At 31.1% G+C, this 14332-nt stretch overlaps 1 protein-coding gene across 5 annotated transcripts in view; it reads left to right on the top strand.

Annotated features, from left to right (window-relative positions):
* LOC122849567 (acetylcholinesterase) overlaps positions 1-14332 on the top strand; it is a 274697-nt gene that overhangs the window by 64326 nt on the left and 196039 nt on the right. For all 5 annotated transcript variants that reach the window (XM_044148342.1, XM_044148350.1, XM_044148335.1 and 2 more), the window contains one exon: positions 5145-5287. In XM_044148342.1, the coding sequence (XP_044004277.1) occupies positions 5145-5287 (143 nt within the window). The remainder of the gene's footprint in view (positions 1-5144; positions 5288-14332) is intronic.

Below are 14332 nucleotides of genomic sequence, written 5' to 3'. Positions count from 1 at the left end.
TTTTTTAGATTTTTTCATTAATTTTTCTAGACTCCATCATCTTGAATATCACTATTTTTGCAATTTCTCAAAAAGGACCATTTTTTTTTTCTGAATTTTTTTTCACAGAATCAGTTACACAATACACGCATTTTAAGCACAGCAAAAATCTGGGTCCAGAAATATAAATATTTTTTTTTTATTTTTGAAATTTTTATTTTCAGCAAAAAAAGTTTCTAAAAATGCTGAAACAGAAAATTTACCAAGAGAAAATCTAGTTTTATTTTATTTTTTTGAAATCAAAAACTAATATATTATAAACTTATATTTATTTTGGAAAAAAAAAATTTTTTTTCTAGAAACAAAAAGTGTTTTTGCTAAAAAAAAAAAATTTCAAAAATAAATAAAAAATATTTATATTTCTGGACCCAGATTTTTGCTGTGCTTAAAATGCGTGTATTGTGTACCTGATTCTGTGAAAAAAAATTCAGAAAAAAAAAAATGCTCCTTTTTGAGAAATCGCAAAAATAGTGATATTCAAGATGATGGAGTCTAGAAAAATTAATAAAAAAATCTAAAAAAAATTAGAGGCTTAATTTCAGCCTAAAATCAACCAAAAATAGCTCATATTATCAAAATCGTATGGGGTCAGGCAGATGACCCCGTGATTTGACTAAGAATGCCCCATATATATATATATATATATATATATATATATTTAAACATGCCGGCAAGTTAACAAGATTGTACGCTGCCAGCCCTAAGCCTAGATAAAAGTGAAGGGATAATTGGAAAATACCATTAACTCTGTTGTCGAGACGTGTGTAGGCTTTAAATTTTTTTTGGGAAGAACCGGGCGGGGTCAAGTATAAAATTTTGTCAAAGATTAAGACTTAATTATATGCGTTAAATATTTCCTTCTTGACTTATTTTGGTATTATATCTTTTTGTATCTTAAAAATTAATCAATTTCAATATAAAATAAAAATTACTATAATCACATAATTAGTGGGGATTTCGAATACTTGACGCTCCTTTTTGTAAAAAAAACTGTGTTTTTTTTTTTGTTTAGATATGATAGTGTAAAATTGATCTTGCCAAGTAGTAGTATAGTGTCACTACAAATAACATTCAATAACCCTTCTATTTTACCTTCATCAATTCTCTTTCTGTCTTTGTCTGAGATGTTTAACTCTGTTGCTTCAGGAACTCCAAATAATATGACGTTGTTCATTCTATCAATAAGGTCAGTACTGTCATCAGTACTATTATTAATTGCTTTGATTTGTGTTTCATGTTTTTTACTAGTTACTTTTAAAGCAACAACTTGGTCCGTTAGATCATTAATTTGAATAGAAGAGCTTTGTATTGCAGTCTCAATTTTGTTTAATCATGAATTTATATCATCAGTAATTATCTTTATGTTATCAATTATTGGCTTAAGTTTATCATCTATACTTTTATCATTTGCAATTACATGATTATCAAACATTTGTTTAATTTGATCAAGTAAACCAGAATTATCAGAGTTTTTCCTTGGCCTGCCAGGTGGTTTTTTCTCACCCATATTTTTTATTGAGTCTTGCATATTGAACAAATTTTTGACAGCAGAACTATTGTTTACTTTGGGGTAGGAATGATTATTTTGTGACAGATCAGCTGAAATACTACGTCTTGGTGTTCTGATAACTGACATAATAGATGGCAGTATAATTGTTTTCCACAATTAATCAGTAGGGACATCCATGAATAACTACCATGATTACAGTAACTAACTGGCAATAAAGATGTCCGCTGAACACTAGTTCCAGGCGATGCTTCGCAAGTCACAAATAGATTTTTTGGTTATGTTTAATACCTGGATAACTTGATATTATTTATTCCCTGATGTTACAATTTTGTTGAGACTCTAGTACACATCACTTGAATGATTGACAGAATATTTAATATTATGCAACAATTAGTTTATAGAGGCACCGTTAATATGAAATATAAATCACCAACTGCATAGATAGAAAAAATTCAAACACTCATCAATCCAAATATAATTACAATTTAAAATTAATAATGTAGTTCACTTTTCAATATAAATTATTCATTTCAGCGATGGCACTATTAGTTTTATTACATACATCACTTTGTTTTATTTTAATCAACCAATAAATAGTATTATTTAGTATAAATACACAGCGTGATTTTAAAGAGATACCGTCTTGTCAGCCATCTTGCCAACGATGATATTAATAATATATCAGAAGGAAAAGCAGTAGCTAAGGAAAAAATGAAGCTGAAGAATTGATATTGCTTACCATTGAATTTCTTTGGCTACATTAATTCTTTAGCTTCATCTTTCCACTAGCTACTGCTATTCTTTGGTATTTTAACAAATTAAATTATTGCAATTCAGCTGAATAATTTAAAATACCAAGTTGCCAAAGAAATTAAATGGCAAGCGTTATCAATTCCGAGTATTGTTATTATTTCAAATTACAGCAACACGCCGAAGATGTTTACACATATCAAACTCGCTAGTCCAGATGGCTCCCAATTTTTTTTTTTTTTCCTAAATTTATTTTTTTCATTACTTTTCTAGATGTAAAAAAAAAAAAAAAGAAATTTACTATTATGAAATTTTCAATTTCTTTTTAGTTTTTCAGAAAAACCATATATCATATTGGACTCTTATATTCTGCAAATAATAGAAGAAAAAAACAATAATAATTACAATTATTTTTTACTGTAAAAACTAAATTATAAATTCAATTGCAAATCTTTACCATTAGCTTTTTGGTGAATCATTGACTCAAGCAAAAAATCTTTAGTGCATTGAAAGCAGTAGCAAGTGCAACTTTTTTTGGAGTTTTTTTCATAAATGCTGCAACCATTTCAACACCATGAATTTGAAACATGCTTCAAATTTCAATTTATTTTAAATAGTGATGATATTCTTCAAATAATTTAATATTACATTTCAATAAATTAATAAATTATAATATTATAAACATACAAAAAAAGAGAATATCAAAAAAGTCAAGTACAAAAGTAATGTCTTTAAAAATCATTGACCCATATGAATGGTCTGAACTTTTGACAAAATTTTATACTTGACTCCGCCCGGGTCTTCTCAAATAAAATTTCAAGTCTTTCACACAAAGGTAGACTCATCAATAAAAAGTGAAAAGTAGAAGCACTCCATCTGTATCAAATTGATTAATACGAATATGAAACATATGGATGTAATAGTGAACTATCATACTTAGCCAACCACTCGTGAAAATATTTCTCCGCGATTACTTTGTATTTCTTCTTGTTTTATATTATTCAGGAATACATATAGTTTTTATAGTATTTCTTCTTGTTCTATATTATTCAGGAATACATATAGTTTTTATAGTATAGTTTTTATAGTATAGCTTTCAATAATTCAATTTGAAGTATAAAAATTATTGTGTTATTTTCATCTGTTTATAAAATTCATCATATATTACAGGCTCACTTGCAAAAACATAGTCCATTAATATAAACAAATGTAAAAGAAAAAATATAATGATTATGAGATAATATATTTTTAAGCTGAGCAATCAACAGTATCAGAACTATTATCGGAAAGTGTTACTGGAGAACTAAAAATATATCAAGAGACTCGGTAGAGTCTCAACGCATTTTTTTCCAGCGCGAGACGACTTACCGAGTAATAGTATAAATAGGTTGCATGGGTATGACGTCATGAATTCTTAATTGTTCAATAACTCCTTCAATATTAAATATAAATCAAAGTTAAAATCACTTTCCTGATTAATATCAACATTTCCCTATCCAATAAGCCTTTTCTTGAATTTTTCCGATTTATAGTTAAAAAGATATAATATCCAAAATAAGCCAGGTTCAAGATTTAATTAAAAAATAAATATTTTATGAAAATTGCCCGATTCTGCATTTTTCTCTTTCTCGCATTCGCCCTGTCTATCTTTTCTTCGCCTCTAATCCACTACTTACACATACATGTAAAAATGCGCATGCGAATTAGCAGCTGTGTATACGGGATAGTTCAGCGCGTATTTGATTGTTTTTAATAAGTTTTTATAATTTTATTCTTTCAAAAATTAAACAAAAGTAGTGAAATAAAATCAAAACAAAAATTGTTAATTTTTATATACAAAAGTAACTCATTTTTTCCCTTTTTAATAAACAAAATATGTGAAATAAAAATATAAATGAAAAAATTAGGTTATTCTTTTAAAATCACAAAATCAAATTTACAAACTATCGTAAGATATAACCACCTAATTTTTTTTATTTATATTTTTATTTCACATATTTTTTTTATTAAAAAGGAAAAAAATGATTTACTTTTGTATATAAAAATTAACAATTTTTGTTTTGATTTTATAGGTCAGACAAATGGTTTTGATTTGATAAAATCGTTTGCGGAAGAAGTTAATTTATCAGCAACAATTGAAAATGAAAATGGTGAAATTACTTAATCAACAATTGATTTAGATGCTATAAAAATTAAAAATTGTCTTCGAATGATATAGCATTATCCCATTATAAGTAAAAGTATACGTGATAATAAATTTTTACGGTAAAATCAACAATTAAGTACAAGCTAAAAAAAAACATTGAGTTTAGAAATTCCATTGAAATTGATACTGAATTGAAAGTTGAGATGAAATCGATTTTGAAAATGATTCATCAACAAGAAAGAATATTAAATTTGAATATATAAGCTTTGCTGGTAAATACACGCAGTAAACTAATTTTTTTTTCCATGTGTAAAGCTGATTTTTATTCAAGGATAATATAAAAAGATAAAAATCATTTTATAACCTCCCTGTAACTTATTATGTAGACGATCTTGCATATGTCGAATTTGATGTACAAGTTAAAAAAAAATAAATATTAATGACAGTGATGACAAATGACGTGACTATATTTATCAATAACATTATTATGAGTTTGGCATATACTTATTAATAATTACACTTTAATATGGTCTCTTTGTTCCAATATATTATTTTTTCTTATGCTTTTTTTGCTTACTCCCGATGTTTGCTACCTCGATTTGAAATTGAAACTTCTACTAGGGCAGTATCGACTATCGAGTATATAACGACGGATAAGCAAATTAAAAATATTTGTAATTTCTATTTGTTTTGTTGCAGGAACTTATTTTGTTTTGTACGACTTTATCGACTACTTCGAAAAGGATCAGCCAACTTCGTTGGGACGGGAAAAATTTTTGACTATAATCAACACGATATTCAAAAATATGACAGCTGTCGAAAGAGAAGCTATTGCATTTCAGGTGAAAACTTTTATTTAATTTGGAACATGATCCATTTTTTATATCAGTCTCCAACAAATTATGAAACCCAGGTAGGATCCCACAAGGGTGAACGGCCGTGCCAGGCTTGTTACAAGCTTGTGTTTCCTAGCCTTGGTGGACTGGAATGTGCCTAGCTTGTCACAGAGAATTTTTCCAGTCATTGCACAAGACTTGTTAATCTAGGCTTGTACCAAGCCTGTGTCGATTGTTATTTCCAAGCCTCACACAAGGTTAAAAATTCCAAGCTCGTGTCAAGCCTGTATTTACAGTCATTGCACAAGACTTGTTAGTCCAGGCTTGTACCAAGCCTGTGTTAATCGTTTGTCCCAAGCCTCACACAAGATTAAAAATTTCAAGGTTGTGTCAAGCCTGTTTTTCCAGTCACTAGACAAGCCTTGTTAATCCAGGCTAGACACAAGACTGTCCCCTTGATTTTTCCCGCCCTCACACGAGCCTCGTAATACAGTCTTGTTTCAAGCTGGTGCCCATTGTTTCACCAAGCCTGACACGAGACTTGACTTATGCATATATTTAACTCAAAAAAAAAAATTATAGTAATTAGATATATAAATTTAATATAAATTTCAAATAAAAATTATCAGGCTTTGACTATTGTGTGAGGCATTTGCGAGGGCTGTGTGTTTAGTCTCAATAGAATTTATTTATATAAAAAATTTTGACGACCACTTTTATCAATACCCCGATGGTCGACATGATAGTGCATTGGACTTCCACGTGAGAGGCCCCGGATCGATCCCGCGTCGCGTCCCTAGTTTTTCGTTTAATTATTATCGTTTAATAGAATTGTCTGAGTTAAAAAATAACAATGTCGGAATTATTAAATTAACAATAATAATAGATTAACCATAAAAATTTATTTATATTTTTTTTTAAATTGTTTTTGGAAGCTTGAGTCAAGCCCGAGGCACAAGCCTTGGCACAAGGCTGGAATACGAGTCTTGACACGAGGCTGGGACACGAGCCTTGGCACAAGGCTTGTCATCAAACTTGTAACATAGGCACATTTCCAATCACTTAACAACCTTGGCACAAGCTTGTAGCACAAGCTAGACACAAGCATGTGAGCCTTGTGCACAAGCTTGTGCCAAGCCTGGCACAATCGTTTACTCCTACCTGGGAAACAATCTTAAAAATTTTGAAACGGCTCATACTGCATACAGACATCAGCGCTGAGACACAACGTGTTCCTTCCCCGCATTTTTCCATTCCACTCCGTTTGTATATTCCTAAGTAGGGTTGAAATTAGGGTAAGTTACAAGGTTTTTATTGTTATAGAGTTTTACCAGTTCAAAAACCGTTAAATTAAATTTCTAACCAAAAAAATCGTGGCTTACACAGCTCATCATCTATCAGTATCTGAACGGGAAATTTCACGTTTCTTCTTTAAAATCAGAAATAAGAGCTGTATTATATCCAAAAAAAAAAATTAATTAGCTCAATACATAATCAGTATCACTATTAATCAAATCGATCAATACTATTCACACAATGAAACAAGAATTAAATAGTATTGAGTTACAAAAATGGCACATTATAAAATTAATTCATTGTGAAATTGTTTATTATTTGAAAAAAAACTTTATTGAGGAATTTTATTGTCTGGTTCGTTATAAGATTGTTAGTATTAACCTCCAAATCGGGTAGTCAATCAACTTGATTTAAATTTACATATTATTAATAAACTGTAATTTTCTTATTTATTAATGCAATGTATTAAAAAAAAATTTCTCAAAAAGAAAATGAATTTTAAACGCTTTAGAAAAAATGTTGGTTATGTGAGGGTAGATCATAAATAATAACAAGTACAATTTAATATTATTGGTTACGTTTATTTAATTAGCAGTCAGACAATATATAATGCGAGGCAAGAGTGTAAAGTGCACGGCGGCCGGAACTGGAATGAGTATATTATATAGGGGTGCATATAGTGTGTGTGTAGTGTATGGTTGTGTATGTTTGTTTAGTGTCAGCCTGTAAGTTAAGATTTGTGTCCGGTAGTGTAGCAGTTGTAAATATATTTAGTCAGGGACGTGTCATCAAACTTTGTATCTCCAACACCTCCTCTCAAAGATGATGGCGTAGAACCTGTTGTTTACGTTATTTGTAGACCAAGTCCTTGGCTGCAACTTGTCAGTTTAGTGGATGTTAACCCTTTAGTTAACATGTCTGCTGGCATCTTATCAGTTGATAGATATGATGGTGTTACTCGCCCTTGTTCATAGACGTCTCGGATGAAATGATGTCTAATGTCAATATGTTTAGTGCGAGAATGATATGCTTGGCTAAATACAAGTTATTGAGCACTTTGATTGTCATTGTAAATAGTTGTATGTTCTATTAACATACCAATCTGACGAAATAGCTCTTGTAAGTATAACGCTTCTCTGGTTGACTCTGATAAAGCCATATATTCAGCTTCAGTGCTAGATAAGGCGATAGTTCTTTGCTTTCTTGATTCCCATGATATACTGGCACCAGCCAATTTTATTTTCTATCATTTCTGTCACCTGCCCAATCAGCATCAGCAACACCATACAATTGTTTACCAGTTCTTTTATATACAAGCTTGGTATCTATACTGCCTTTTAAATATCTGAGAACTCTTTTTGCTGCTTTCCAATGTTCAGATGAGTAACATGAGTTAAATTGACTAAGATAGCTTACTGCATATGAGATGTCTGGCCTGGTAGAAATGGCTAAATACATCAGAGCTCCAATGAGTTCCCTGTATGGAAGTCTTTGGAGTTCATCATTATTTATATTCTTTGGTTTCTCTAAGTTGCAGTTAGCCTCGATAGGAGTCAAGACTGGCTTGCAGTTTGACATATCAAATCTTTTAAGAATATCCTCTATGTATTTCTTCTGATTTAATTGTACTACATCATTTACTTTAGGCCTGCTAAATTCTATACCTAAGCATCGTTTTACTTCACCAAGATTTTTCATTTCAAAAACTTCGGAGAGTGACGATTTGATTTCATTTATCCATGTAATATTAGCAGATGCAATGAGCATGTCATCCACATATATTAATATTATCATGATGTCGTGTTTGTCTCTGGCGACAAACATGCATGGATCCTGAGTAAGCTGTTGTAGACCTAATTTCTTCAATTCAGTTACCAGTTTCCTGTTCCATTGAACTCCAGCCTGTTTAAGTCCGTATAATGCTTTTCTTAATAAACAGACTTTGTTGTTCTCATTATGGAGTTCATTTTTCCAATTTTCTGCTGTTTCCAAAATGCGTGTGTCTGACATGACCTGCCTACTCGATCCGACAGGTTTGCCTGACAACATTTTAGTCAGCATATCTTCAAGCCCTTCAGGGACTTTCATGTAGACTTTCTCATTCAAGTCACCATTCAGGTAGGCTGTTACGACATCCATTTGATGTATCATGAGTCCAAATTCTGCTGCTAGTGCAGCCATAACTCTTATTGAAGTGAGTCTTGCAACTGGTGAGAATGTTTCAAAATAATCTTCACCTGATTTTTGAGAGCATCCTTTAGCTACTAATCTGACTTTCTTTTTGCCAGAAATTGAGCCAGGAATTTCTTTTGTCTTGAAGACGTATCCATTGCCAATAGCTTTTCTGTCTTTTGGTTTTGGTACAATATCCCATGTTTTGTTTTTAATTTGAGATAGTAATTCATTTTCGATTGCTTGTTGCCATTCTTCGGCATCATCAGAATTTTTGGCATCTTGAATTGTAATTGGGTCTTCAGTTAGGTTTGCAATTTCATCAGCTGCTAGTTCATTTGGTAGCTCATCTTCAGAGTCATCTACAATTTCTATTGTATTGTTTCTTATTTGTTGATATATTTTTCTAGGTCTACCTTTACCACCTGTTCTCAATATAGTTGGTCTACCACGACCTCTTATTGATGTATTATTTGGTCTATCTGGTAGATTTTCTCTAATAGGTGTTTCTGGAGCTAGTTGGAAATCATCAATGGATTCATTGTCTGAAACATATTCATTATTAATTGATGGTTCATTATTAATTATTTTGAGGGAATTCGATGGTGGATTTTGGTTCACCATGTCCCCACCTTCACCTAGATATTCTTCATACATATTATTATAATACTTATCATTCATGAATTTTGCACTGCGGCAAATTATTATTTTTCGAGTTTCTGGATTCCAGACTCTGTATGCTTTTGATGTATCTGAATATCCAACAAATACACATTTGTTTGCTCGTGAATCAAATTTGCCTTTGTTTATTTTGTTATCTAAGGCATATACTGTTGTCCCAAAAATTTGAAAATGGTCAACGTTTGGAATTTTATTTGTCCACAGTTCATGAGGCGTTTTGCCATTTAAAGGTTTTGTTGGACATCTGTTACGAATATAATTGGCTGTATTGATTGCTTCAGCCCAAAATATACCTGGTATTTCAGCATGTCGCATCATGCACCTTGCCATTTCATCCAGGGTTCTATTTTTTCTTTCAGCTACGCCATTTTGTTGTGGTGTATATGGTACAGTTAACCTCCTCTTTATTCCATTTTCTTGTAGGAATTTATCAAAGTTTGAATTGCAGTATTCTCGACCATTATCTGTCTGTAACATTTTAATTTTCTTGCCAGTAAAATTTTCAACCATAGATTTATATATTTTAAATTTTTCTAACGCTTCATTTTTATGTTTTAAAAAGTATACTTCACCCCATCTTGAATAGTCATCTATGAAGGTGATGAAGAACCTGTGTCCACTGTGAGAAGGGCGTCGAACTGGACCGCTTACGTCACTGTGGACTATTTCTAGTCAATCTGTTGTTCTCCCGTCATTGGATTTTGGAAATGGTTGATTGACAGCTTTTTCTTGAGCGCACACTTCACAGTTTTTAATTTCTTGAAGTGATTTTGGTGTATTTAATATTCCTTGTTTACACATGAGCTTTATGTCTTTTTCGTTGACATGGCCTAGACGTTGATGCCATTTTTCAAAGTCATTTTTAGAATTAAATTCGGCAAGATTTGCAGCGTTTTGGCTCTCTTGAATATAGTATAGATTGCCAATTCGGTTTGCTGTTATCAGTACATTATCATTTATGTCAGATATTGTCGCTTTTTCTTTTTCAAAGAGGATTTTATAATTTTTATCTGTCATTTTTGACACTGACAGTAAATTAGTTCTCAAATCATTCACATATAAAACACGATCTAATTTCACTGTCTTTTGTTTATTACCATCATTAATATTTATTTTAAATTCACCAACACCACTTATTTTTGTTGAATCATTATTGGCAAGGCTTAATTTTAAATTTGCTTTTTCAATTTGTTTAAATAGCTTATTGTTTGCAGTGATATGTGATGTACTGCCACTGTCTAAGCACCATAGATTTTTATCGTTTGATTTGTTAGCATTGTTTACATAATTCATTAATGCGATTTCTTCATTTGTTTGAGCACTTGCAGCGAGTTCAATATTTTCATCGTATTCATCTTCTTCTTCTTCTTCTGCATAATTTGCGTGTTTATAAATATTTTTCGAATAGCAATCTTTTGCATGGTGATTGTAACCATTGCACCTTGCACAGCGTATTGTATTGCTTGACTTTCTGTCAAAACCTTTGTTATTGTTGTTGTGCGGGGTCCATCTTCTCTGTCCATTCGTTCCCCCACCTCTGTTGTTATTGTTATACCGGTCATCTGTTTCTGTGTGTGACGGCGGTTTATGTGCAGGTCGTTTTCCACCTCGAGAAAACGAGTTTCGATTGCTCGGGCCTTTTCGGCCAAACGAAGATTTTGCGTACATGGCTCTCTGACCTTGACTGTTTCCACTATTTTCTGTAATAGATTTTCTTGCATCTGACTCTTCTAGAAGTTTCAAGCGCAGATCTTGCAATAATGGAAAAGTCTCTCTAGTCATAATTATCATTCCAAAATTTTCAAATTCTTCAGGCAAACTATTTAATAAAAACATGGCCAAAATTTCATCTGTTACTTCCAATTTTATTTGTTTGGATTTATTAACAAGATCAAAGTATTCATTAATATTATCTCGGATGCTTTTTGCGCTATCCATTTTAAAACGAGTAAGCATGGCAAGTAAAGTCACTCTATTTATTGGTGCACTTGACTGATGCTCATTTTTAATTTTGTCCCATAATTCTTTGGACGTATTTGTAGAATTAATACTTTGTAATTCGCTAGCTGAAACGGCTAGGATTATTTCACATCTGGCCAGTTTATCTTTTTGATTCCAATCATCACATTCTGTTGGAGGTTTTGTTTCAACGCCTGATACGATATCCCAGAGATCCAATTTATATAAATATGATTCCATCCGGACTTTCCATATTTCATAATTATCATGTTTTAATGGATCAATTGAGATAACGTGAGATTTCGCCATTGTCACTAATTTTTATATATATGGGGCATTCTTAGTCAAATCACGGGGTCATCTGCCTGACCCCTTACGATTTTGATAATATGAGCTATTATTGGTTGATTTTAGGCTGAAATTAAGCCTCTAATTTTTTTAGATTTTTTCATTAATTTTTCTAGACTCCATCATCTTAAATATCACTATTTTTGCAATTTCTCAAAAAGGACCATTTTTTTTTTTCACAATTTTTTTTCACAGAATCAGGTACACAATACACGCATTTTAAGCACAGCAAAAATCTGGGTTCAGAAATATAAATATTTTTTTTTTATTTTCGAAATTTTTATTTTCAGCAAAAAAAGTTTCTAAAAATGCAGAAACAGAAAATTTACCAAGGGAAAATCTAGATTTATTTCATTTTTTTGAAATCAAAAATTTATATATTATAAACTTATATTCATTTTGGAAAAAAAAAATTTTTTTTCTGGAAACAAAAAATTTTTTTGCTGAAAAAAAAAAATTTCAAAAATAAATAAAAAATATTTATATTTCTGGACCCAGATTTTTTCTGTGCTCAAAATGCGTGTATTTTGTACCTGATTCTGTGAAAAAAAATTCAGAAAAAAAAAAATGGTCCTTTTTGAGAAATTGCAAAAATAGTGATATTTAAGATGATGGAGTTTAGAAAAATTAATGAAAAAATCTAAAAAAATTAGAGGCTCAATTTCAGCCTAAAATCAATCAATAATAGCTCCTATTATCAAAATCGTAAGGGGTCAGGCAGATGACCCCGTGATTTGACTAAGAATGCCCCATATATAAGCACTCACTGTTCACACGCGGTTTCTGATGCAATAGACGCTACACGTTTTCACTAGACGCGTTGTACGTTAAACGAGGAAATTTATTTAAATGCTTGTTATTTAATTTTAGGCTAAATGCCTGGGCCCATAACCTGTTGGTTATGTGAGGGTAGATCATAAATAATAGCAAGTACAATTTAATATTATTGGTTACGTTTATTTAATTAGCAGTCAGACAATATATAATGCGAGGCAAGAGTGTAAAGTGCACGGCGGCCGGAACTGGAATGAGTATATTATATAGGGGTGCATATAGTGTGTGTGTAGTGTATGGTTGTGTATGTTTGTTTAGTGTCAGCCTGTAAGTTAAGGTTTGTGTCCGGTAGTGTAGCAGTTGTAAATATATTTAGTCAGGGACGTGTCATCAGACTTTGTATCTCCAACAAAAAAATCTCATACATAGTCACTGAAAATTTTATATTTATTATTTTTTATCTTATCCTAAGTGATTTGTTCCAAATTAAACTCTAATTTAGAAAGTAAATCTGACCTGTCATTTAACAACTATATAAACGATTTTTACATTAACTAAGTAACGAAAAAAAAGCAATCTCCATATCATAGACTTTAGTAACATGGAATACTAATTATCATTATTATTATAATTTAATTAATCAAATTTTTAAACTATATTATAAGCATGAAATGTTTGTTGCAGTCGTTTACTTATAAAAAAATCACAGATCTCTACCAAAAATTTTCTAACTTGAGTTACTATCATCGTTTTTCGACATGACAAATGAAAAAAAATTAAAAAAATACAATTCTATACAATAAAAAAGAAAAAAGAATTTTTGTAGAAAAATCACTACGCACAGAGAGATTTATACCTACGTTCTCAAACAGTATCTTTTCTATCTAGTCTGAATTCCAAAATCTAACCTACACACTCTGGTATTTCGAAATATCATGAGAATGTTTTAAAATTTTGTACTCAGTTAGACCTTTTTATTCTAAATAAGACGGTATAATTATTTTATTATGTTAATTGGTTAAATATTTTTGTCATCAATTATTGCAAACATTATTTACCATTGGCTATTATGGAAATTTTAACCATTTTTTCAATTAATACAATATTAACACAGCATAATCACCAGTTGATACATTCAAATTATCAAATAAAAATACAATATCAACGGACTTAGATTCACCAGTTGCTCCATCAGAATTATTGAATAAAAATACAATATTAACAGATAATGAGTCAAGAGTTGCTTAATGATACTATTGATCAACAACTTGCATCAGTAAATCAATCTGCTAGTGGTGATATAAATGGTGAAGCTCTGTTGAAGATTTTTGGTTCTGTTGACATGGGTTATAGCAAAAGTGGCAAAATTTATAAAAGTTTGAATGGATATAAAGCTATAATGAATACACAGACATGACTCATATTGGATTCTACAACAAAAAACCCAAAATTTGTAACTTGTGATCGTCATGGCCAAAACTGCAAACATAACTGTCGTTTGAGTTTTTATGGTTCGGCCAATGCCAGGGAAGCTGATGCAACAGTAGACCTATGCACAAATAGCACAATTTTTTAAAAAAAGCCAATGTTGAAGTTGGGGTGTTAGTGAGTGACAGTGATAGCCCCAGCATTCATGCTGTTAGAAGAAAAGCAAATCATGAAGTTGTTCAATGGAATAACCGGAATCATACTATTAAAGGTGTAGCAAACTTATTGTTTAAAATCATAAAACGCAGATGTTAGTGGACTGAATGTTAATGATATAACGTATTTACGTCGTTGTTTTTCAGATGTATTCACACAAAACGAGGGTAATGTGTG

The sequence above is a fragment of the Aphidius gifuensis genome, linkage group LG1 (genome assembly GCF_014905175.1).
Source record: "Aphidius gifuensis isolate YNYX2018 linkage group LG1, ASM1490517v1, whole genome shotgun sequence".
Lineage (NCBI taxonomy): Eukaryota > Metazoa > Arthropoda > Insecta > Hymenoptera > Braconidae > Aphidius > Aphidius gifuensis.
This window is presented reverse-complemented; position numbering and strand designations above follow the sequence as displayed.